This window comes from Giraffa tippelskirchi, chromosome 4, assembly GCF_054371585.1.
Source record: "Giraffa tippelskirchi isolate mGirTip1 chromosome 4, T2T-mGirTip1v1.2.pri, whole genome shotgun sequence".
Classification (NCBI taxonomy): domain Eukaryota; kingdom Metazoa; phylum Chordata; class Mammalia; order Artiodactyla; family Giraffidae; genus Giraffa; species Giraffa tippelskirchi.
Window position 1 is genome coordinate 196,531,345 of NC_137278.1, and position 23,184 is coordinate 196,554,528.

A 23,184-nucleotide genomic window follows, 5' to 3' on the forward strand; every position below is an offset into this window, starting at 1 on the left:
CTTTACTGTCTCCTGGAGTTTGCTCAAACTCATGTCCGTTGAGTCAGTGATGCCATTCTACCATCTCATCCTCTGTCGTTCCCTTTTCCTCCTACCTTCATTCTTTCCCAGCATCAGGGAAAGTAAGTCAGCTCTTCACATCAGGTGGCCAAAGTATTGGAGCTTCAGCTTCAGCATCAGTCCTTTCAACAAATATTCAGGGTTGATTTCCTTTAGGATTGACTGGTTTGATCTTATATACAGTAGTGTATATATGTCAATCCCAATCTCCCAATTCATTCCACCACCACCCCTTCCCCCCACTTCTGGGGCTTCAGCTGTCCTTCACCCGATTTCTGGTAACATTCAGGTCTCTGTACCTAACCCTCACCTTCATCCAGCTGCCCCAGAGGCACTTCAGAGTCAACTTGTCTGAAGTTGAACGTGTGTTCTTCCCTCAAAGTTACTCCTCCTCCCCTCATCCTGTGAATGACGGCACTCTCCACCTGGTTGCCAAACCCTAACCTTGGCCATCATCTCGAATCTTCCCCTCTGAATATCCCATATCCTAGCCCTTGTTCACTTCCTCCTGGTGATGCTATATCTTTAATCTCTTTCCCGTCCCTTCCCTCCCCACTCTGTCCTACCACTCCTGCATTTCTTGCCACCTGCCTCCTACCTTGTTTACCTCCATTCCTTCCAGGCTCCCCCTTCCTCCATTTCATCAACCTACATTTCTGTGAGGGTGATGTTCCCAAGAAGTATCACTGATTATTACTACTCTGCTCGAAACTCTTCAGTTGTTCCCCATTGCCCTTAGGACAAAATGTAGACTAGCTTTCTATAGGCGTCTTGTAATCTGATTCTTTCTCAACATAACCTTTCTGTGAAAACACACTTGTACGCACCAAAGGCAGGCAGTGTTGAGCTGTCGGTGTTGAGCTGTTGTGCAGATCCCACCCCACCCCAGCCACCTTCTCCTCCTGACCCATCTCAGGCCTTGGCCCTGAGGCTTGAGTTTCTGCCTCCACTCTCCTTTCTGCCTGCAGCTATCTGGTACCCAACCTCTATCACCACGCCTGTAATACTTCATTACTTAAATGGGACCTGTGTCTTTTCAGAAGAGGAGCGGGTGAGAGACAAACATCACACACATACAAGGCGCTACACTTTATTGCAGGTGCTTGAGGAGAAGCAAGAAGGTAGACAAAGGAGAAAGCATGAAGGAGAAGGGGGCCAGGACCCTAGTTGTGTCAGAGCCACAGTCACAGGGCCGAGCACCCTGTGCCAACCAGGTCTAGACAAAGGTGGTAGCTCTGGGGGAGGAATCCTAGGGCCTGCGGCCTCAGACAGGAAGCCTGCTAGGCCTGCCAAGGTTAGGGTTAGGGAGGGGTGGGGGTCCATTGTCCTTGCTCAAAAAGGGAGAAGCTGTCAGGACCATGGAGAGGAGAGGCCTGGGAGGAGATGGGGCAGTTCCCCCGCCCCTAATGAGTCCCTGATGCTGCCTCCCAAAGGCACGCTCCCCATACTCCCCACTGCCCTCAAAGGGGGAAAGCTGGAGTGTAGAAGAGAAAACCTCGAAGAAACCTTAAAGAAACTGGGCAGGGGAGGGGCAGCTGAGTGAGTGTCTTCATGGCCTTCTACATCCCCTCCTCCAGCCTCCTCAGTTCCAGATTTTGAGGAAGCTGTCCCAGGAACCAGTGGCCACAGCCATCCCATCAGCTGTGACCCCCAGGCAGCTGACCCTGTTGTCGTGGCCGGAGAGGATGCCTGAAGAAAAAGGGAGGAGAGTCAGCCTGGCCAGCACTGGGGACCCGGGGTTAGAGGTTAGGCATCCGACTAAATGAAGAAAGCGGATTAGCCCTAAGGGGTGGGGTTTCACTCGAGGCCAATCTCCCCATCCAGGATCTGGGGTGGATCTGGGGTGGGTGAGGGACAGGAGGGTTGGACATGTGTCAGCTGCTGAGAGAAAAGCAAGGGCACCTTGACTGGGAAAACAGGGAAGGAGGGCTTCCAAATGGAGACTGAGGCCCCGAGACAAGTGACTCAGCCAAGGGCACTCAGACAGTAAGCAGGGGAATTAAGGTCTAGATCCTGACTCTCTGGCCAGTGTTCTCTTCCCTAGGCACCCGGCCTCTCCCAAAAGAGGAAGCCACACAATCTGATTCAACCTCAGACCAGGCCAGTCCCAGAGAAGCACCCAGGTTGGGGTCAGGGCCCTCCAGTCACATCCCATCCTCTGGACTCGTGTCACTGCAGAGCCCCCAAGGTGGTCCTTCCCTTCTGTGGAGGCCCCTGAAACCCAGCCCTGACTAGATGGTCCAGATCCACAGGTCTGGAGGTGACCGGAGAGAGCTCCTCTGGTGGGGAGCAGCTGCAGCAGTGGGCCGTGGCGAAGGGCCGCTTAGAGCAACTTCACTTTGAGAGGAGATGGTTCTGGATTGGGAACCAAAGGGACTGGCTCTAGGGGCAGAGCTCAGAGTGAGCCAGTAATGAGGGAGCAGCAGTAAGAGGGTGCCCAGGTGGCCATGGCGGGCAGGTTCTTACCCACGCGCTCGCATTTCATGGAGTCCCACACGTTGCAGTTGAAGTCATCATAGCCTGCGAAGAGCAGGCGGCCGCTGAGCGAGAAGGCCACGGATGTGATGCCACAGATGATGCTCTCGTGGGCATAGGTGGTCAGCTCCTGGTCAGCCCGCAGGTCAAACAGGCGGCAGGAGGCGTCGTCTGAGCCCGTGCAGATAGCCTCTCCATTGGGGAAGAACTGTGGATACAGGTGGCCGGGGTGGGGGGAGTTGGGGGAGGGTCAAGACTCAGACCTGGGCAGCCCTCGCCCTCTCCCTGCTCCAGGCCAGTTCCCTCAGCCTCTCTGGCTCCCGCCCCATCCCTTCTGTGGCCTGCCAGCTGCAGCCGGGCTCCCTACATCCTGCCTGGCTCCACAGTACTGCCACACGGCAGGGGACAGCACAGGGCTGAGAGTAGGTGGGCAGCATGCCCAGGGTCACACGGTCAGAAAGGTGGAGGCTGTCCCAGACGCCAGCATCTCCAGGCTCTGGATTAGCGTGTCAGCACAGGGCCAAGTACACAAGCATATCCTGAATCTCATCCTCAGGAAACGTCTCATAACCCGATGGAGGGAAAGTCTACAGAAAACTGGCCTGTGCTCGTCCAAAGTGTCAATGTCACCCAAGACAGGAAAAGGGCAAAAAAGGTTTCCAGTTTAAAAGAAACTGAAAAGACAAGGCAAGGAAATGCGATGCATGTTTGTGGACGGAGAAAACATTGCTATTTTGGAGATAACTGGTGAAATTTTAATACATACTGTAGACTATAGTATTGCATCAATTTAAACTTCCTAATTTTAAGAATTAGACTGCCGGGAATTCCTTGGTGGTCTGGGCGTTAAGACTCTGTTCTTCCACTGCAGTGGGCATAGGGGAACTAAGATCCTGCAAGTCGTGTGGCAATAAAATAAAAATAAAAATCACAACATAATAATAGAAATTTATAAAAGTTAAAAAAAAAAAAGAATGAGACTATGACTATGGAAGAGAATGGCCTTGATTTTAGGAAGTATATATTGAAGTCTGTATGTGCTAAGTCGCTTCAGTAGTGTCCAACACTTTGCAACCCAAGGGGCCAAAAACCACCGGGCTCCTCTGTCCATGGGATTCTCCAGGCAAGAATACTGGAGGGGGTTGCCATTTCCTTCTCCAATACACCGAAGTATTCAAGGGCTAAAGGGGCGTGAGGTCTGCAACTTATTGTCAAAGAACCCAAGGAAAAAATTAATAACCAAGTGTATCTATATCTACATCCACGTGGGTGTGTGTCTGTGTGTCTGTCCATCCCTCCCTCCCTCCCTCTACTACAGAGACGGAACCATAAAGCATATGTGACAAAAAGGTGACAGTGACTATGGGTGAAGGGCAAAGAGGAACTGTTCTGTTATTTTTGCAACTTTTCTGTGAGTGAAATTATTTCAGAGTGAAAAGTCAAAAGGAAAGGAGCAGGGGGCCGTGGGAGGGGATAAAGGCTGAGTGGGGGGTGGGGGTGGGGAGGTGGTCCCCAGAGGGCACTGAAGCACAGAGGGGGCTCACGCAGATGGCGTTGATGTCTGACTCGTGGCCGGTGAAAGTCTGCCGGCAGGTCCCCTCCCGCACGTCCCAGAGCTTGGCGCTGGCGTCGCAGGCCCCCGAGATGAAGAGTCTGAAGTCAGGGGACACGGCCAGGCTCATGCAGTCCCCTGTGTGCCCCACAAAAACAGTCTTCTGCTGCCCAGTCTCGATGTCCCACAGAGCACTGCAGGGTGGGGGGACACGCTGTCACCCAGCAAGGCCGGCACAGAGGCGCCTCCCCAGCCATCACACCAACGGGTGCCCGGGCCTCACCACGTGGTGTCCCCGGAGCTGGTCACGATGTTGTTGTCGTCCAGGAAACGGCAGCAGGAGAGATAACCTGGGCCGGGGGGTGGGGGCAGTTAGGACAGGGCCCTGGCTGCCAGGCACAACCCGCAGGTACCCTCGGCCTCTCACCTGTGTGAGCTGACAGCTCCCGGCTGACCTTGACGTTGCCCTCCCGGGATTTGAGGCTGTAGATGGAACACATATTGTCCAGCCCCCCACAGGCCACGAAGTTCCCTGACGGGGCGTAGGCACAGGTCATGACCCAGGAGGAGCGCAGCGGGATGGCGTGGACCTGCAGGGGTGGGGTGGCAGGGGCCTGCGCTGAGCTCCCAGGTGAGGGGCACAGGAGGGGTGCGGGATGCCCCCAGGAAGGCGGGCGACAGTGGGGCCGGGCGGCTGGGCTGGTACCTTGTTGGTGGTGTATGTGTCCCACACGATTAGCTTCCCATCTTGCGAGGCGCTTACCAACAGCCTGGGGAGAGGAGAGGACACACGTGTCACCCAACCCTCCTTTCCTGCCTGTCTCCCCCTACTGCCCCTCCCCCCCGGCCTAGGCCTCTTAAGCCTCACTTAGAGTCGGTGGCCCAGTGCATGGCGTAGATCTTGGCCAGGTGTCCCCTTAAGGTCCGCCGTGTCCGCATCTGCACGCGTCCCACAACTTCGAGGCCGGACACCAGCTGCAGGAAGTTATTTAGCCCAGTTGTTCAGTCATATCCGACTCTTTGCGACCCCATGGACTGTAGCCAGCCATGCTCCTCTGTTCATGGAATTCTCCAGGCAAGAATACTGGAGTGGGTCGCCATGCCCTCCTCCAGGGGATCTTCCCCACATAGGAATTGAATCCATGTCTCCTGCATTGCAGGTGGATTCTTTACTATCTGAGCCACCAGGGAAGCTCTGAAAGGGGGTGTCAGAAGTCAGGGGGAGCGGATCTCCCTGTGCGTGATTAGACTCTGTGCTCCAAATGCAGACACCATGGATTCAATCCCTGGTTGGGGATCTAGGATCCTATACGCCACACAGAACAGATACAAATAAAGAAATCAGGGTGAGAGGGTGCGTGCCTACGCGCCAGCGTCTCAGCCAGGATTGTGTGTGAGCTTCTGTTCCATGCCCAGCTCAAAGTTGGGCCTCCAGCCCAACTGAGGGCTGAGAAGTCAGCCCTGCCCAGGCGTGGCTTAGACGGGTGTAGAGACAGACATAGGCAAGGCCAGGATATGTGGCTAAGGGTTTAACCACCACCTCTCCTGTGTGGGCCAGGGGTGGAGGTGAAGGGGAAGGGAGGTTCCGTCATGTAAACACCCCCACCTTGACCAATTCAAGCTGCCAGTGTGAGTCCACCACACATGGACTCGGGACGATATGCACACGTTGGTCGAACCCAGCTGCTAGGAGCCTGCCCTCACCCACTGCTGCTGCTCGGCCAGCGCTAAGTGGGTATCCAGAGCAGCACCATGGCACTGAACTGCCCCCTCCTGAAACTTGGGGTCCTATGCCCCTGAGACTCCTTTGACCTTCTAGACATTAGACTGGGGCTCCAGAGTCAAAAGACCTGACTTGCCATTTATTTGCTTTATTATCTCAGGCAAGTTACTTAACCTCTCTGAGCCCCCTTTTCCATCTGTAAAATGAAGTTTTTAGCACCAGACTTATGGAGTTGTCAGGAAAATTAAATGAAATTATGTATTTAAGCAACTTAGCCCAGTGCCTGGCTCATGTTCAGTAAATGTTTACTCTTATTATTAACATTTAATTCAATCTAAGATGGCACCGGCTCCAAGAAACACCATTCTTTTATGGATCACTAAGAAAGAAAAAGCGCTGCCGATTATAACTGTAAGGCATCATTGTTGGATGTATCTCAATTTCCAGGATGTCAAAATGTGAAAAAAAATTGCATCCAGGACTGACAAAGTACAGTATCAGTCAGTTTGTAATTAGAGTCTTGCCTGGGCTTTCCAAGTGGCTCAGTGGTAAAGAATCGACCTGCACACACAGGAGACTTAGATTCAGTCTCTGGGTTAGGAAGATCCCCTGGAGAAGGAAATGGCAACCCACTCCAGTATTCTTGCCTGGAGAGTTCCATGGACAGAGGAGCCTGGCAGGCTACAGCCCATGGAGTCTCAAAAGAGTCAGACAGGACTGAGCGACTAAACAACAACTAGTCTCCAAGGGCTTCTGGTTTAACAGCCCTAGTCCTCTTCATCCTGGCCAGCCAGCCAGGAGGGATTGGCGCTCTTGTTTTGTGGATGAGGACAGCGTCTGCCTTCCTAGTCTCCGACTCGGTGCCTGGCCCATAGCAGACCTCACAAAGTGTTGAATGAATTAATTCATGTCATTTCTCATTCCAAGGACGCACTGTACCGGAGCTTGGGCGCCAGGCTGTGGCTGGTCAGGGGGCTCCCACGCCATCCCCTCCCCTCCATCCCTCCCTTCTGGCCCTGTCGGGGGGCGGCGGGGGCTCACCTCTGCCAGGGTAGTGTCGGCACAGGCTTTCCTGGCATCCTGGGGGGGAAAGCAGACATGGGCGTGGGTAAGGGCAGGGTGTGTGCGCGGGTGTCTAGGTGGGTGGGTTTGGGGCTCTAGGGTTTTGCGGGGTGGGGGGCACATCTCAAATATGAGCTCCAAGTTCAGGAAGTCTCTGGCCACTTCCAGGTCAGAGGTCTCTGAGATATCAGTCAGGGTGAAGCCAGCCCTTCCCCCGGGGGCCACATTCGGTTCCTGGTTTTCCCATGTCCACTGGTGGGAGGGAGGGCTCTGGGGTTACTGCGATCTGCTTCTTGAGCTGCTCCGCTTCCTGCCGCAACTGCTCCATCTCCCCCATGGCAGACGGCTTGAGGGGTGGCTCCTTAGTCTCCTGCTGGGGACACCGGGTGTGTGTAGGGGGACCCCCACGTTCCTGTTCCTCGCATCCCACACCAGACTCCTCATGGGGGGCTGGAGTCCCCTCCCTACATCGGGCCAGGACTAGGTGGTCTGCACCACCTCCCCTGCCAGCCCCTCCACATCTGGAGTCCCGGCCGCCCCCGCGCCCCCCGCAGCCCTCAGCCCCAGAGGGCAGAGCCAGGCCAGCCCCTCTTACTTGGGCTCTGACTTTAGGCTTCCAGCTCTGGTCCCCAGGCGCCTTCTGGCTCCCTCAGCCGCAACACCCGCCCGTCACCTGCCCCGGCTCTGCTGCCAGAGGAGCTGGCCTGGCCTGGCCCCGCCTTGGGGGGGGTGCGGGGGGGTGCAGACAGGGAAGGGTAAGGCCAATGACGACTGTCAGGCAAATGAAATCAGCTGGCGGGTGGGGGGGGGCAGAGGATGGGGAGGGAGGTGTGCGGCTTGTAGAGGGACCTAGGCCCAGCCAGGGGAGGGTGGGAGCAGGAGTGTGGGGCTACAGAGGGGCACAGCGCCCCCCCAGCACCCCACAACAAGCCCTGGAGGGAGGAGGGGTGGGGTGCTTCCCTGGCCAGTCCCTCTCCAGGCAGAGAGCAGAGCATCAGGCCCCATGGGATTAGAGCAAAGCTGTGAGGATTAAGGGTTGGGTCTGGGAGGGTGCAAAGGAGCAGCCCGACCATGCTCCAGGGTCCCCCCCAGGCCTGGCCCCCCATCCCGTGGTGATGATATTGGCCGTTAGGGCCTACCTAGCAACCAGCCCAGGAGCCAGAGAGCGAGCGGGAGAGATGGCCTATTGTCAACACCCCGAGTTGTGCTCCCGAGCTCAGGGTGGTGGGGGAGAGGGTTGCGGTGACCATGGGGAGGTACAGGCAGGAGCTGAGATTAGAAGGCACTGATCTGGATAATCCTTCTTCAGGACAAACCCCAACCAGCTGCCCCCGGGGGCTGATCCTGGGGGGTTGGGGAGAGGTCCAGGAGACCCAAAGAGGAGGACTAACAGGCCTGGCCCAGCTTTGGGTGCAGAGAGGATGGCAGTGGAGAGCAAGCCCATCCGCTGCTCACATCTGGTGTTGGGCCCTCACGACTCGTGGGACTCTGCTGGGGCCGTGAAGGCAAGAAGCAGAGGGATCAGGCTGCCCCTAAGTCTCAGCCAAGCTCAGAGAGGGAAGACGCTGGCTTAGAGCAAGAGGCCCAGGGAGCAGCTGTCAGGGGTCAGGGTTCATTTGCATGAGGGAGGCAGGTGGTTGAGATTTCCCTGACAAATCACGGGCTGGAGGGGCCCATCTCCGGGAGGCCCAGGATACCTGTCTCCTCCCAGGCCAGCCACAGCCTCTCCCACCTCTGGCCACCATGGAAACCACGATACAGTTGACTGGCCCCAGCTGAGGGATGATCAGGATATTTATTGACAGGCTGGGGAGGGCAGGTGGGCGACCCTCCCTCTCATCTTCCTCATTTACAGCGCCTGCTGGGGCCCTACCCCCTGCCAGTTCTTTCCACTTCGGCCTTGCCCGTCTTCTGTCTGTCCTCGGCCTGGAGGTCCATCCTGGCTAGGCCCAGGCCAGTCCCCAGGCTAAGTCTGTGCAGGGTCCTCTGAGTCCAGGATTACGCAGCCCTGGTGATCCCCAAGATGGCAGAGTACAGGGATAGAGGGCTCGCTGTACTGCGGCGGTCACACAGGGGCTTCTCGGGGGCCCCCGGCATCAAGGCAGACCCTCCACAAGTCAAGTGGTCTTATCCCCGAGGAGCGGGGCTGGCCCCCTCACAACTCCTCTCGAACGCGAGGCGGCTTCCCAGCCTTGTCCTGGAGCCGCGGAAGCCTGCGGCTGGGGGGTTCTGGGCCGGGGTCCCTGCTGGCCATGTCCTCTCCTTCATCCTTCTCCGGCCCCCGCAGCAGCTCTTTGGCTTCCGTCCACTCCTGGGGCGGTGAGGAGGAGGGTCGAGGCTGATTTCCCCCCGACCAGCATCCACCCTGCCCCGGGACTCTCCCAGGGTCATCTCAGCCCTGCCCCTCGCCTGCCAGCATGCCCACCCCTCCCACAGCCACGCCCCACCACCTGCTCACCTGCTCCCTGTGCTCAGGGGCCCAGGTATGCCACAGTGCCAGGGCACAGCGCCGCCCCCGAGTCACGGCCCACACGCCGTGGGGATTCTCCACGCCAGAGCTGAAGGCCACGAGGCGGCCGCAGCGAGGACGAACCTGTGCCTGGGGTGGGGAGGGTGGCAGATTCAGCTCCAGGGAGAGGTCTTCAGAGACCTCGACCCTGACTCCCTGGAGCAGGACCAGGCAGGGGCTCAGATGGTGGCAGCTCTCTTGCCCACCATGTCCCCTCCTTAGTTCAGGGACTATCTTGGGGCAAGTGGGAACCAGGCCTCCACTTGGGAGCACCGAATGCCAGACTGGAGGCTGGAGGAGTTGGAGCCAAAGAAGAAGGGACTCTATCCGCCCCAGTGCCCTGCTTCTCCTGCCTACCCTCTGCCTAACCAGACTCTGGGTTCTGGGCATCAGGGTCTTGGGGACATTTTCCACCCCAGAGAGGTCTTGGTTGACAGGGAGCTGGTGGTGCTGAGCAGAGAAGGAGCTAATTGGATAAGGCAGAGTAATGCACAATGAAAAACCACCGCTCCGGTCCTTCTATTGGTCCTAGACCTGAGTTTCTACCTGGAGTAGAGGCTTGGGGTCCTGCGCTTCAGCCGCCCTCCTTTATTCATTTATTTTTGAGTTTTTAAAATATCTATCTTATTTATTATTTATTTATTTGGCTGTACCGGGTTTTAGTTACAGCACACGGGATTTTTCAGTTGCAGCATGCAGAATCTAGTTCCCTGACCAGGGATCAAACCTGGGCCTCCTGCACTGGGAGCACAGAGTCTCAGCCACAGCACCAACCAGGGAAGTCCCTCACCTGCCCTCCTATAGGAAGTGAGGGGATCACTGAAGGCAGGGTCTGGAGGGGCCCCTTGGAGGTCTCCTGGGAGGGGCTAGGAGAGCCCCTGAACAGACAAGAGTGGGGAGGTGCTGCAGAAGCTGGAAAGGAGAGGGTTGACTCAATGAACATAAGTTCAAGCAAATCCCAGGAGATGGTGAAGGACAGGGAAGCCTGACCTGCTGCAGTCCATGGGGTCACAAAGAGTTGGACACAACTTAGCGACTAAACAACAACAAAGGTGGCCCCAGCCATTTCCTTGCATTTGCCTCTGGGCAGCCTCTGTTCTGAATCCCGAGCCCACAGCTGGGCTCCCTGCTGCCCCTTCCCCCGCACCCAGTTACCGTGACTGTGAGGGCATTGGGCTCTGTGAAGAACAGGTCCCCTCCCTGGAAGTCATCGTTGAGGTAGAGGAGTCCACTGGGGAGAGAGGAAGACAGGAGGCAGTGAGACCCCAGCCAGGTGCTCCACCCAACCCCTGGAGGGCCGCCCACCTGTAGTCTCGGTAGGTGTAGGCTGGGGGTTCCCGCCAGCATTCCCCGGTGTCCGGATCCAGGACACAGTTGTCAGCGTGCACCGGGTGGCTCAGGTCCATGCGCTGCGCCTGCTCCCCTGGGAAGCCAAGGGCCTGGTGGGCGCCCACCCACACCCACCCTGTAGATCCAGGGTCACAGCCGAGCCCCCGCTGGGTAGGGGAGTCAGTCCTCCTGCAGTGAAGATGGAAATCCACACAGCGGGAGTGCTGAGGGTGTGCAGGACCCCAAGGGGCCCTGAGATGGGGGGGGCCCTGGCGGTTACCTTCTATGGCAGTTACCTTCTATGGCGCTCCGGCACACCAGGTGGGTGAAGGAGAGGTGCAGGGGCCGGTCGGGGGAGAAGTAGGCCTGGGTTAGGCTCCGCACCCGCTCACTCACCTCCAGGAGCAGCTGAGCACCCTGGCTGCCGACAGCCCCAGCTCGGGCCAGCTGCGGCAGAGAACAAAGCGTGGGGAAGGAGAAGTGTGGTAAGGCTGGTCCCAGCCCCTACCCCACCTCCACTGCCCTCCACCCACGATTTGGGACTCAGCAGCCAGCTGCCCCATCAACCCACCCGTCAGCCCAGACTGCTCCTTCCATCGTCTCTGTGACAACAATCTCCATCAGTCCTGGGCCAAGAACTCCTCTGAGTCCCAGGAGAGCCCTCCGCAGGCAGGAGAGGCCAGCCCTCTTCTCCAGCCCTGTGTCCCCTCTCACCTGCGCGGCCTTGAGCACCGTGAGCCCCTCAAAGCGTTCGTGGGGGGTGTGTGGGGAGCGGCGACCCCGATAGCCAGACCTGGCTCCATCCTTAGCTGCATCCTAAGCAGAGAGGGAGTTGGCTGTGGGGTCACCCTGCCCAGCCCTGGGCTACTGTCCACCTCACAGGGCTAAATGGCCTTCCCTCCAACCAGCCAGTCCCTGGAAGAGGCTGGAAGCTCCTGCGGTTCTCTGAGCTGCTGCCCTTCCCAGAGAATGACTAACTCCATGTCTGTGTGGTCACTCCTGGTGAATATCTGGAACCCCACTGGCCGAGGGGACTGTGCATAGGACTCTGGAGACCTTCCTACAGTGGGGAAGGGGCTCCAGGAGGTCAGGACAGCAGGGAAAGGGGCAGGAAAGGCTCGATCACTTGTTCTGACGTGCTGAGAACAGAGGAGTCTCTCTGGAGCAAGACCCTGGCAGGAGGTTCGACAGTTGAGCCGGGTCCTCACGGACCTGAGGTGGGGACGTGGCACCAGCCAACGCATCTCTCTCCCATCCCTTCTCACCTGACACACTGTTGGAGAATGTGGGAACCCTTGATGCTGACTCCGAATTCCCCAGCTGCCTCCACAACTCTCGTCACCCTTTACAGACACCTATTTCGTCTGCTTTTTCTTTCTTTTTTCTATTCAGTCTGCTTTTTGAAGGTCAAAGTACCACTATCTAGTTATCCATATATAAGCCTCTTCTCTGAGAGGCCACCTAGTCACTCAAGCTTTCATTCATTCATCCATCCATTCGGTAGGCACTGAGCACCAGGCGTGTGCCAGGCGCTGTTCTAGGCACTGGGGACTCAACTGTGAACACGAAAAGTTCCTGCTACTACGGGCTTTATATTTTGAGATAAACAAACCAGGTCAATTCAGACAGTGATGTATTACATGGGAAACTAAAGCGGGATTACAATCTTGCAAGTGCCCTGGCAGAGGTTAGGGGATAGCTGATACTGGGGAGTTATCCTTGAGTTCATTCTTTCTTCATCACTCAGATTTCCTCTGAGGCGCTAGTGGTAAAGAACCCGCCTGCCAATGCAGGAGATGTAAGAGATGTAGGTCAGTCCCTGGGTCAGTAAGATCCCCTGGAGGAGGAAATGGCAACCCACTCCAGTATTCTTGCCTGGACAACCCCATGGACAAATGAGCCTGGTGCCTCCATGGGGTCCCAAAGAGTTGGACAAGATTGAGCACCCCACACACGTAGATTTAGTCCTTAAATTCTCTTTCTTTGAGTTTCTAAATATTTCTCTTCTGTCCTCGTCTTCATTGCCTTGAAATGAGACCTATCCTAGGGCTGTCACCCCTAAAGCTCCTCCTTACTTCCCTGTCCCATTGCATTCTCCGTTCTGCCACTAGAGGGCGCTCCCTGTCCTACAAGACGAAGACTCCAGACCCTGTACTTAGGAGTTCTGCAGAAGACAAAAATCCACCCCTCTTTAAATCCTTCAGTAAACTGTCCACCATCTACAAAGAGAGCCCAAACTCCTTGGCAGGGTACAGAGGTCCTCACCCATCTCTCACCCCGCGCCTCCTCCCCATTCCTGCCCCTGGATAATATACAGCCTGATGATAACAGCAACAACTCATACTATTTGCACATTCTTCAAAGAGCTTTACCATGTACTGACTCATTTAATCCTCATAGCAGCCCTACAACAAAACCGCTGTGTTTAGCCCTATTTTGTACAGGAGGAAACTAGGCTCACAGATGTTGAAATACATGGCCCAAGGCCACACATTCCCTCTGGGCATGCCCATGCTCTGAATTCCTGTGCTCCACTCCAGTTCCCAAACCCCGCCCTCCTATTCTTCTTCCCTGCAGCCTGACTTTCCTCCCTTCTCTATCTGGTTGTTGTTGCTGTTGTTCAGTGGTTCAGTTAAGTCTGACTCTTTGCTACCCCATGGATTGCAGCATGCCAGGCTTCCCTGTCCTTCACTATCTCCCAGAGTTTGCTCAAACTCATGTCCATCAAGTCAGTGATGCCATCCAACCATCTTGTCCTCTGTTGTCCCCTTCTCCTCCTGCCTTAATCTTTCCCAGCACCAGGGTCTTTTCCAGTGAGTCAGTTCTTCAAATCAGGTGGTCAAAGTACTGGAGCTTCAGCTTCAGCATCAGTCCTTCCAATGAATATCCAGGACTAACTTCTTTTAGGATTGACTGGTTGGATCAACTCTGCTCTTTCACCTTACAGTCCAAGGGACTCTCAGGAGTCTTCTCTAGCACCACAGTTCAAAAGCATCAATACTTCAGTGCTCAACCTTCTTTATGGTCCAACTCTCACATCCATACATGACTACTGGAAAAACCATAGCTTTGACTAGACCAAACTTTACTGGCAAAGTAATGTCTCCGGTTTTTAATATGCCGCCTAGGTTTGTCATAGCTTTTCTTCCAAAGAGTGTCTTTTAATTTCATGGCTGCAGTCACCATCTGCAGTGATTTTGGAGCCCAAGAAAATAAAGTCTGTCACTGTTTCCATTGTTTCCCAATCTATTTGCCATGAAGTGATGGGCCCGGATGCCATGATCTTCATTTTCTGAATGCTGAGTTTTAAGCCAGCTTTTTCACTCAACTCTTTTATCTTCATAAGAGGCTCTTTATTTTTTAAAAAATACTTTTACTTATTTATTTGCTGAACTGGGTCTTAGTTGCGACACTCAGGATCTTTCATTGCAGCATGTGAACTCTTATTCTCAGCACGGACAGAACTTGGGACCCCTGCACTGGGAGCACAGAGTCTTAGCCATTGGACCACCATGGAAGTCCCGATAAGAGGCTCTTTAGTTCCTTTTCGATTTTTGCCATAAGGGTTGCGTCATTGGCATATCTGAGGTTATTGATATTTCTCCCGACAATCTTGATTCCAGTTTGTGTTTCATCCATCCTGGCATTTCACATGATGTACTCTACATAGAAGTTAAATAAGCAGGCTGACAATATACAGCCTTGACGTACTCCTTTCCCAATTTTGAACCAGTCCATTGTTCCATGTCTGGTTCTAGATTTTGCCTCTTGACCTGCATACAGGTTTCTCAGGAGGCGGGTAAGGTGGTCTGGCATTCCCATCTCTTTAAGAATTTTCCACAGTGTGCTGTTGTTTCTCCACAGTTGAAGGCTTTAGCATAGTCAATGAAGCAGAAGTAGATGTTTTTCTGGAATTCTCTTGCTTTTTCTATGATCCAACGGATATTGGCAACTCATGCTGTCTGGTTAACTCATGCTTAAGATTAAGCTCAAATGCCACCCCTTCCAGGAATTCTTCTGTGGTTTTCATCTTGGTGCTTCTAATTGGATGAGTACATCTTTTATCAAACCCACCACCTGCTGTGATTATGTCTCCATGCCTGATGCCTTCTCTGTACACTGAGTTCCCAAATGCACAGTCTGTGTTTATCTGCCTCTCCCTGGAACCTGGGTATTTCCAGTACACTCTAGGGACTCAGAGAGGAACAAACCCAGGGTGAGACTGAAGTTTCATATATCGGCAGACTCAACCTGGTGACTACAGATCATTCAGCCCAATCTAGGAGAGACGTGATGATTGAGAAGCAGCCTGTGTGTCTGCAGAGCCAATAACTAAGCTCTCAGCCAAACAAGGCATCTTCACCTGCACACCCGCCCTTTTTGATGCATTTACGTTTTTTGTTTTGTTCTTCCTATCAGTTTCTAGCAAACTTCTGTAAAATGTCCAGCCCATGCCAGCTATGCCATGTCATGCTTAGTCGCTCAGTCGTGTCCGACTCTTTGTGACCCTCTGGACTGTAATCCACCAGGCTCCTCGGTCTATGGGATTCTCCAGGCAAGAATACTGGAGTGGGGTGCCACTTCCTCCTCCAGGGGATCTTTCCAGGGGTTGACCCTGCACCTCCTGTGTCTCCTGCATTGCAGGTGGATTCTTTACCCGCTGAGCTGTCATTGGGGAAGCCCCATGTCAGCTAAGTTGAGAACAAAAGGAACTTGTCCACAGGAGGGAGGCAACATGAGCACAGTCCCCACTGGAGGGTCTGAGAGGGCAGGGGAGGGGGGAGGGTGGCGAGTGGGGACAGGCCAAGAGCAAGGGGGCAGGCAGCTGTGCCTGAGGGTCCCCCAGTAGCACTGTGCCACCGCCTTACAGGTCCTCTCACCTTGGCCAGCTGCAGCAGCACCCCACACTCGGCCGGAGTGAGCAGCCCGTCCAGCACGGCTCGCTCTGACCCATTCAGCTGCCTTGCGTCCTGGGTCAGGGTTACTCCCTCCATGAGGAGGACATCTGCGAGGCAGGGACAGGGCAGGGGCTTGACGGTCCCCCGAGGGCAGACCCAGCCCCTTCCAGGCTCCTGCCTCCTGCTGTCCCAGGAACTCACCCTTCCAGTGAGTCAGGGGCTTCGATTGTGGAGGCTCATCGTCCCAAGACCTCTTCTCCTGATCCTCTCTCAGGGGTGAGAAATACGTTCAGTGAACACAGGCCAGCCCAGACCCATTTTCTCAGACCCCACCTCCCAGGACCCCTCCCAGGACCCCTCCCCTTCCCTTCCACCCAGGCCACGCCCCTTCCACCCAGGCCACGCCCCTCCCGCCCCAAGGCCCCTCCTACCTGAGCTTTTCTCTAAGGGCCTCAGGGATGAAGGCGGCTGGTGTCCAGGGATCCTGGGACGGTCAGGAAAAGAACCATCAACTGCCAAGTCCACCTTTGAGTCCTTGACGATAGACCATGGGCTACCGTACCAAGGTCCTCCTGCTTCCAGAAGGAAAGGTGGAGGTGGGGAAGCCCTGGACTCATTGTCAGGAGCCATGGGTACAGGGCCAAATACCGCAATAATAATAACAACAACAACTTACAAAGCACTGTTTGCCAGGTGCTTTTTTAAGAGCTTTATATGTGCGTTAGTCGCTCAGTCGTGTCCGACTCTACAACCCCATGGACTATAGCCCGCCAGGTTCCTCTGTCCATGGGATTCTCCAGGCAAGAATACTGGAGTAGGTTGCCACTCCCTTCTCCAGGGCATCTTCCCCACCCAGAGATGGAACCCGAGTCTCCTGCATTGCAGGCAAATGCTTTACCATCTGAGCCACCAGAGAAGAGCTTTCTATACGGATGTGGAGCTTATCATTTAAAGTTCACAATAGTCTTATCAAACAGGTCGTATTAATGTGCCCATTTTGCAGTTGAGGGCTCTGAGACACAAAGACATAAAGTAACATGCCCAAGGTCACACAGCCTATAAGGACAGGGTTAGGATTTAAGCGACGGTGCTCAGAGAGACTGTCCATTAGGGGACAGGGCAGAGTCTGCAAACATCTCTGACGGCCACAACTCAGGGATGCTAGCGACACCTACTGGGCAGAGTAGGGACAGCCCCTTTTCTCCCAGTTAGGAAGCATTGGCTTCAAAAACTGCAAGATAGCCAAGAAGGCTGGGGGAGCCTGCCTGACGCTGGAGCACTAGCGAGAATAACCTCTGCCTTTTAGTTTCCCCTCAAAACTACCACAGAAAGAAGAGTACGAAAACCAGCAGTAGACCTTCCTGTACTTTGTAGCAAGTGACACAGCTTCAACAGAGCTATAAGTATGGTGTTCCCATTTTACAGGGAAGGAAGTTGAGGCTGAGCCAGTGAAGGTCCAGAGCTTGTCTGCGGCAGAGAGACCAACCCCTAGGCCTGCGTGACCCCAAAGCTGCCTGTGACCACAGGCACCTGCCTGTGTCTTGTGACCCTGGGGCACAGAGTCCTCTCCAAGCTTCATGGCGTTGTGGAGAAATGAGATGTGCTGTTGAGGAGGGACGTGGCACATCCCATAGGGCATTGCTGCTGTTCCCCTCCTGGGGGCGGCCAGAGGGAGAATCAGGGTCACTCACGGGATCCTTGAAGCTGGCCCCCAGGTGCTCCATGGCATAGTACAGCTGTCTCTTCTCCCCCAAGGATCGAAGGACGAACCGCTGGATGTCCTGGTGACAGCAGGAGGGGGAGAGTTAAGGATGGAAGAGAGCAGGGCAGCCCACAGGCTCCCTAACCTTGGTCCTGCGCCTCTGTCCAACCCTCCTCCCTCAGCAGTCAGGGTCTCCAAGCTCAGACTGGGGGTTGTGTGTGTGTGTGTGTGTACACACACGTGCCCACTTGTGCACACGTTGGGGCAAGCAGGGGTGAGTTCAAGGGAAGAAGGCTGGCTTGGACTCAGAAGTAGAGCCAGGGGACTTCCCTGGTGGTCCAGTGGTTAAGACTTTACCTTTCAATACAGGGAGTGAGGGTTCAGTTCCTAGTTGGGAAACTAAGATCTCACCTGCCTTGCAGCCAAAATGCAAAAAACATAAAATAGAAACAAGACTGTAACACTCAATAAAGGCTTTTTTAAAAAAATGGTCCACATAAAAAAAAAATCTTAACAGAAAAAAAGAATCTGCCTGCCAATGAGGAGACACAGGTTCCATCCAAAGCCCATGCAGCAATCAGCACAGCCAAAATAAATAAATAAACAAATAAACAACCCAGTTCAGTTCAGTTGTTCAGTCGTGTCCAACTCTTTGTGATTCCATGGACTGCAGCACTCCAGGCTTCCCTGTCCATCACCAACTCCTGGAGCTTGCTCAGACTTACATCCATTGAGTCAGTGATGCCATTTAACCACTTTGTCCTCTGTTGTCCCCTTCTCCTCCTGTCTTCAATCTTTCCCAGCATCAGGGTCTTTTCCAGTGAGTCAGTTCTTCGAATCAGGTGGCCAGAGGATTGGAGCTTCAGCTTCAGCATCAGTCCTTCCAATGAATATTCAGGACTAACTTCCTTTAGGATTGACTGGTTAGATCTCCTTGCAGTCCAAGGGACTCTCAGGAGTCTTTTCCAGCACCACAGTTTGAAAGCATCAATTCTTCGGTGTTCAGCTTTGTTTATGGTCCAACTCTCACAACCATACGTGACTACTGGAAAAACCATAGCTTTGACTATACAGGAGAGCTTCCCTGATAGCTCAGTTGGTAAAGAATCCGCCTACAATGCAGGAGACCTGGTTTCGATCCCTGGGCTGGGAAGATCCCCTGGAGAAGGGAAAGGCTACCACTCCAGTATTCTGGCTGGGAGAATTCCATGGACTTTACTGTCAGTGGGGTCGCAAAGAGTGGGACACAACTAAGTGACTCACTTTCACTTCACTTTGACTGTACAAACCATTGTCAGCAAAGTAATGTTTCTGTTAAAAAAAACAGTCCACCTTCCAATGCAGAGGACGTGGGTTCGATCCCTGGTCAGGGAACTAAGATCCCCCATGCCGCAGGGCAACTAAGCCCACACACTGTAACAAGAGAAGGCATGCACCAACTAGAGAAAACCCACGTGCCAAGGAGATAAGCCTGTGGGCCACATGAAGACCCAGTGCAGCCGAAATAAGTTATAAAAAAAAGAAGGATAGCCTGAGGTGGGGAGCAGGGAGTGGAGACAAGGCCAGATGCTGGACTCAGGGTCACCTTTGGCCAGAATGGGGGGTGGGTTCAGGTGACTTTTCCACTGTATTTGTCTGATTTAGGACTACCTCACAGGGTGAGTTGGAGAAGGGAATGGCCACCTACTCCAGTATTCTTGCCCTGGAAATCCCATGGACAGAGAAGCCTGGTGGGCTACGGTCCATGGGGTCTCAAAGAGTCGGACACGACTGAGCAACTCAGCACACATCCACAGGGTGAGTGAGTAGGGGGTACCTCTCTGGGCCCGAGGCCAGGTCTTGGCTCCCCCAGCTGGGCCTGGTACCGGTCCAGAGCTGTCTTGGCAGCCTCATCCTCCGGGTAGAAGAGCAGGAAGCTCAGGACATTCTCCATAGCCTGGGACAGATTCCCCACTGAGGGCAGAGCAACAGCGTGGGGGTGCGGCCCAGAGACCAAGCACCCCAGTCACCCCTGGGCAGGGCCAAGAGCCGGGGCACAGAGGCAGAGCCGTTGAAGGTGGTCTCCCAGTGACCCATCCCACCCGGCGGACAGGCTCATCCATTGCTTCTTTCCAAAGCTTCCTGGAACATACCTGGGCTGTGCGGGCAGAGTTCAGAGGGGAGGAAGAGAGGAGAGAAGAAAGGAAAGTGAGAAGCAGTGAGGACAGAAGGAGCCCTGTGACCCAGCTTCCGAGCTTCCCACAGTGGAGAGCCAGAGTCCTCTCAGGTGATGGTCCCCAGCGAGCCCCGACCTACTCAGATGCAGAGAAAGATGGAAGGATGGAGAGGTGGAGCTTCGGGTATCATCAGAGACAGACCTTCACACTCTGGGTTCCAGCCCCAGTCCATCCACCCGGGGCTCACCCTTCCGCCTCACTGACCCTGAGCGTGAGCCTCGTGCAGCCGCCTCAGCTGGGTGGGAAGGAAGTCCGGAACAGGGAGGCTGCGACCAGGACGTGTGGCCACGTCCCCCACACAGCGCTGCCGGCATTGCAGGACGCGGGTCCAGTGCCCTGTGGGGGACACACGGGGGACCCACTCAGCTATTGCTATGCCTCCCCCGGCCCCACCGTACCACGACCCTCGCTCCCCGAACCCCAGCCCCTTACCTGCAATGGCCTCATACAGGCCCCCCTGGCTCCCGGTCCCCTCCTCCTCCTCTGCCTCCCTCTCCTGTTCCTCGGGCCCCTCACAGCCAGCCCGGCAGCTCTCCACCTGGGCCAGGCTCTCCTGCAGGGCCTCCTCCAGCCAGGGCAGTGCCAGGCCTGCCTCCTGGCGCCCAAGATGCTCCAGGCCAGTGTCAAAGGCTGCCTGTTGGGGAGGGGAGAGGTCAGTCACCTGGGGGTGGGGGGGGAAGGGTGCCAAGATAGATTGGGAGATAGAAAGAAGGGGAGGGGCATTGGCCTCATTGGAGACCTGGACTCCAGATCTCAGGTCACCTTGGGGAATACAGGGCAGGCCTGCGAATCCGAATGTTAGAACATCTCAGGAAGAAAACTAGGTCCCAGAGAGGGACTCTCCCATCAGGGTCACAGAGGACATACCCAGATTTCCTGATGCCCAGGAGACAGTGCACAGCCCAGCGAGGCCTGTGTATCCCCTCAGTCAAAGGCTGGGAGGCGGGCTGAGGTCATGCTGAGGGTCTCACCCAATATGGGGGCGTCTCCAGGTCCCGGAAGCTCTGGGGCCGAACCCCCGACATCCGTCTGTACTTAGCCATGTCCTCCCGCATCTGCAGGTGCGCTGGGTTTGCCACAAAGAAGGTGTGCGCAGCGGCTGCTGCCAAGTCCAGCTTCTTCAGCTAAGACGCAGGAGGGATGGGGGAGTCAGCCCCCGGGGCGGGGGTGTCAGAGTCTGCCCCTCCCCAACATCCCCACCAGAGCCTTCTGGAAGACTGGTAGGTGAGAGCTGCCCACCACCCAACCTCCAGACCCCCAGTAAGTGGGGACTCTCAGGAGGCTGGTAGCCACCGAAAGGGGGTCGCAAAGACTGGAGTGGGTGGAGTGTGGGCAGAGGGACCTCACTGGAGAGACAGGGCGAAAGTGATAGCCACGCGAGGTGGGGATCCTAGCCGCCAGCAAAAGCCGCAGGTCTCTAGGACCCTGAGCTGAGGTGTGTGTGATCGGCGCCCCCCTTCCCCGGCCACGTAGGCGTCAGTAGGCAACAGCTACCGCACCAGTTGCCGGGCAGGGTCCCACGACCGGACACCAGAGCCCTCAGCTTTGCCCACCTCCTCTTTCTTTCCCAAAGCTCCCTCCTGCCCCAAGCAAGACTCACGCTCACCCCCTACCCGCCCCCCCAGTTCTCTCTCTTCAGCTGCGTCTCTCTCCCCTGTCCCCGCCCCCTTCATTCCTGGGAAGAGGCGCTGTCACTCCACGTAGGTCTCAGTAAGACTTCCTAGAACTCCAGGCCCCTGCCCTCCATCTTCGATCGGCTTCCACCCCCTTCCAACTTTGCTCCCACCCTTCCGAGGCCGTGCCCCACTCTGTAGGTACTAGTCGCGGTTTGCCAGGACCGACTCCAAAGGCGAGGTCTTGAGCACACAGCCCCACCCGAGTCCCGCCGCCCGTTCGCCGCCCCTTCCCGGGAGCGGGAGGAGAACCCTTGGGGCCCGGGGCGGGCCGCGCACCTGGTAGTAAGCCCTCTGCAGGTAGTTGTAGGGCTCCCGCCGGCGGAAGGCGTCCCGGATCGCGCTCCCCATGCGGAGCCGCGCCGCGCCCCCGGGGCCCAGCCTCCGCGCCCCGCACTGGGTGAGGCACTCGGCGCGCCGCAGCGCCGCGCGGAGGAGCAGCGGCTCCCAGGCCCCCGGCCCGGAGTCGGGCCCCGGGGCGGCGGGGAGCGAGACCTCCGGCTCGGCTGCGCAGTGCGCGCCGCAGTCCCGCCGCGCGCGGCCCAGCGCCGCCCGGCTCCGCAGCGCTTCCCGCAGCAGCGCCACCGCCGGCGCCCAGGCCCCCGCCGCGTAGGCACGCAGCCCGTCCGCGTAGAGCAAGTCAGGGGCCTGGGGAGGCGCCCCTGGGGACGGCGGGGCCAGGCCGGGGGGCTCGGGGGACCCCGGGGGAGGCAGGAGCAACAGGAGCAGCAGCCACCGGAGGAGCCGGAGCATCGTGCCAGAGCCGCCGGCCGGCTGCAGGAGGGAACTGCGGGAGCGGAGAGCGAAAGGGAGGAAAAGGGGGAAGGAAGAGGGAGGGGAAAGGAAGGAGGGATGGAGAGGAGGGAGGGGAGGAGGGAGGAGCGCCGCCGTTAGCTGATGCACCCGAGCCCCAACCCGGAGAGGCAGGCGTGAGAGAGAGACGAGTCAGAGGACGCCCGGCAGCGGCGGCAGAACGTGGAGAACGTGGGCTTTAGGACAAGCGGGGTGGCGTCCAGAGAGAAACAGACGGTGGAGAGAGCAGGCCTGAGGAACCTCTTAGGACCTCTGACTCCAACTCCGGGGGCCCATCGTGAGGGAATCGCTATGATGGACTGAGCCCTCCTCTACTCTGGGCCCAGGAAAAGGAGGGTGGAAGCCTCCCGCACACCCACCCGCACTTGCAGAAGAAAAAGAGCTTTATTTTTTTTTTTCACTTTTTTATTTTTATTATTTTTTTTATAAATTTATTTATTTTAGTTGGGGGCTAATTACTTTACAATATTGTAATAGTTTTTGCCATACATTGACATGAATCAGCCATGGGTTTACATGTGTTCCCCTTCCTGGACCCCCCACCCACCTCCCTCCCCATCCCATCCCTCTGGGTCATCCCATTGCCCCGGCCCTGAGCCCTTGTCTCTCATGCATCGAACATGGAATGGTGTTCTGTTTCACATATGATAATATACATGTTTCAATGCTATTCTCCCAGAACGTCCCACCCTCACCTTCTCCCTCAGAGTCCATAAAATTGTTCTATGCATCTGTGTCTCTTATTCTGTCTCAGAATGCTGCAGGGCAGAGGGTAAACTCCAGGCTTGACACCAAGTCTGCTCAAACGCTTTCCTGCCCAGAAAGTAGGCGCATACACATTTGGGGGAAGGAGGAGAGCTGAGGCATCCAATGTGGCCTGCCAGGCTCCTCTGTCCATGGGATTCTCCAGGCCAGAATACTGGAGTGGGTTGCCATTTCCTTCTCCAGAGGATCTTCCCGACCCAGGGATCAAACTCAGGTCTCCTGCATTGCAGGCAGATTCTTTACATTCTGAGCCACCAGGGAAGCCCATGGAAAAGACAGACAACCCCTAAAACCACCTTCACAGATCTCAGCAAAGATCCTTCACGCCCCAAACCAGCAAATTCAAGTGTATCCCCAAGCTCCCCCAACCCGAGCCCGAGATGCTCCCAGAAGCCCATCTCTGTGAC

The 23,184-nt window shown here is 55.9% G+C and overlaps 2 protein-coding genes across 6 annotated transcripts; both read right to left on the reverse strand.

Moving 5' to 3' along the window:
• Positions 1-1,136: 1,136 nt before the first annotated feature.
• GNB3 (G protein subunit beta 3) lies at positions 1,137-7,555 on the reverse strand. Of its 3 annotated transcripts, none has more exons than XM_081588092.1 (10): positions 7,468-7,555; positions 7,153-7,242; positions 6,852-6,890; positions 4,956-5,062; positions 4,794-4,857; positions 4,515-4,677; positions 4,371-4,437; positions 4,080-4,281; positions 2,527-2,743; positions 1,137-1,749 (listed from the first exon to the last, which is right to left on the reverse strand). In XM_081588092.1, exons 2-10 carry the CDS (start codon positions 7,207-7,209, stop codon positions 1,643-1,645), a joined length of 1,023 nt encoding a protein of 340 aa, XP_081444218.1. In that variant the 5' UTR covers positions 7,210-7,242; positions 7,468-7,555; the 3' UTR covers positions 1,137-1,642. The 3 variants fall into 3 exon arrangements, with proteins under 3 accessions (XP_081444218.1, XP_081444219.1, XP_081444217.1); XM_081588093.1 differs by having other exon boundaries at positions 4,374-4,437; positions 7,468-7,520; XM_081588091.1 differs by lacking the exons at positions 7,153-7,242; positions 7,468-7,555 and having other exon boundaries at positions 6,852-7,057.
• A 1,093-nt stretch (positions 7,556-8,648) lies between these two features.
• Positions 8,649-21,994, reverse strand: P3H3 (prolyl 3-hydroxylase 3). Of its 3 annotated transcripts, XM_081588106.1 has the most exons (16): positions 21,690-21,994; positions 21,479-21,581; positions 20,498-20,650; positions 19,959-20,160; positions 19,731-19,862; positions 19,127-19,263; positions 17,300-17,389; positions 16,040-16,092; positions 15,810-15,877; positions 15,591-15,715; positions 11,425-11,526; positions 11,007-11,157; positions 10,687-10,804; positions 10,537-10,612; positions 9,331-9,471; positions 8,649-9,183 (listed from the first exon to the last, which is right to left on the reverse strand). In XM_081588106.1, the coding sequence occupies exons 1-16, from the start codon at positions 21,950-21,952 to the stop codon at positions 9,028-9,030; spliced, it is 2,070 nt and encodes a 689-aa protein (XP_081444232.1). In that variant the 5' UTR covers positions 21,953-21,994; the 3' UTR covers positions 8,649-9,027. The 3 variants fall into 3 exon arrangements, with proteins under 3 accessions (XP_081444232.1, XP_081444231.1, XP_081444233.1); XM_081588105.1 differs by having other exon boundaries at positions 21,479-21,994; XM_081588107.1 differs by lacking the exons at positions 8,649-9,183; positions 9,331-9,471 and adding an exon at positions 10,172-10,293 and having other exon boundaries at positions 21,479-21,994.
• Positions 21,995-23,184: the final 1,190 nt, after the last annotated feature.

What these genes read in the sequence shown, in the direction of transcription:
- P3H3 (XM_081588105.1), bottom strand. Translation starts at nt 21,952, where the DNA reads ATGCTCCGGCTCCTCCGGTGGCTGCTGCTCCTGTTGCTCCTGCCTCCC. An exon ending in TGGAGACGCCCCCATATTGG is followed by an intron (nt 20,161 to 20,497) that starts GTGAGACCCTCA and finishes CCTCCCCAACAG; the next exon opens with GCAGCCTTTGACACTGGCCT. An exon ending in GGGCCAGCTTCAAGGATCCC is followed by an intron (nt 16,093 to 17,299) that starts GTGAGTGACCCT and finishes TGACCGTCCCAG; the next exon opens with GATCCCTGGACACCAGCCGC.
- GNB3 (XM_081588091.1), bottom strand. Translation starts at nt 6,995, where the DNA reads ATGTGCCCCCCACCCCGCAAAACCCTAGAGCCCCAAACCCACCCACCT. An exon ending in CCGACACTACCCTGGCAGAG is followed by an intron (nt 5,063 to 6,851) that starts GTGAGCCCCCGC and finishes AACTTCCTGCAG; the next exon opens with CTGGTGTCCGGCCTCGAAGT. An exon ending in CATGAAATGCGAGCGCGTGG is followed by an intron (nt 1,750 to 2,526) that starts GTAAGAACCTGC and finishes CTTTTTCTTCAG; the next exon opens with GCATCCTCTCCGGCCACGAC.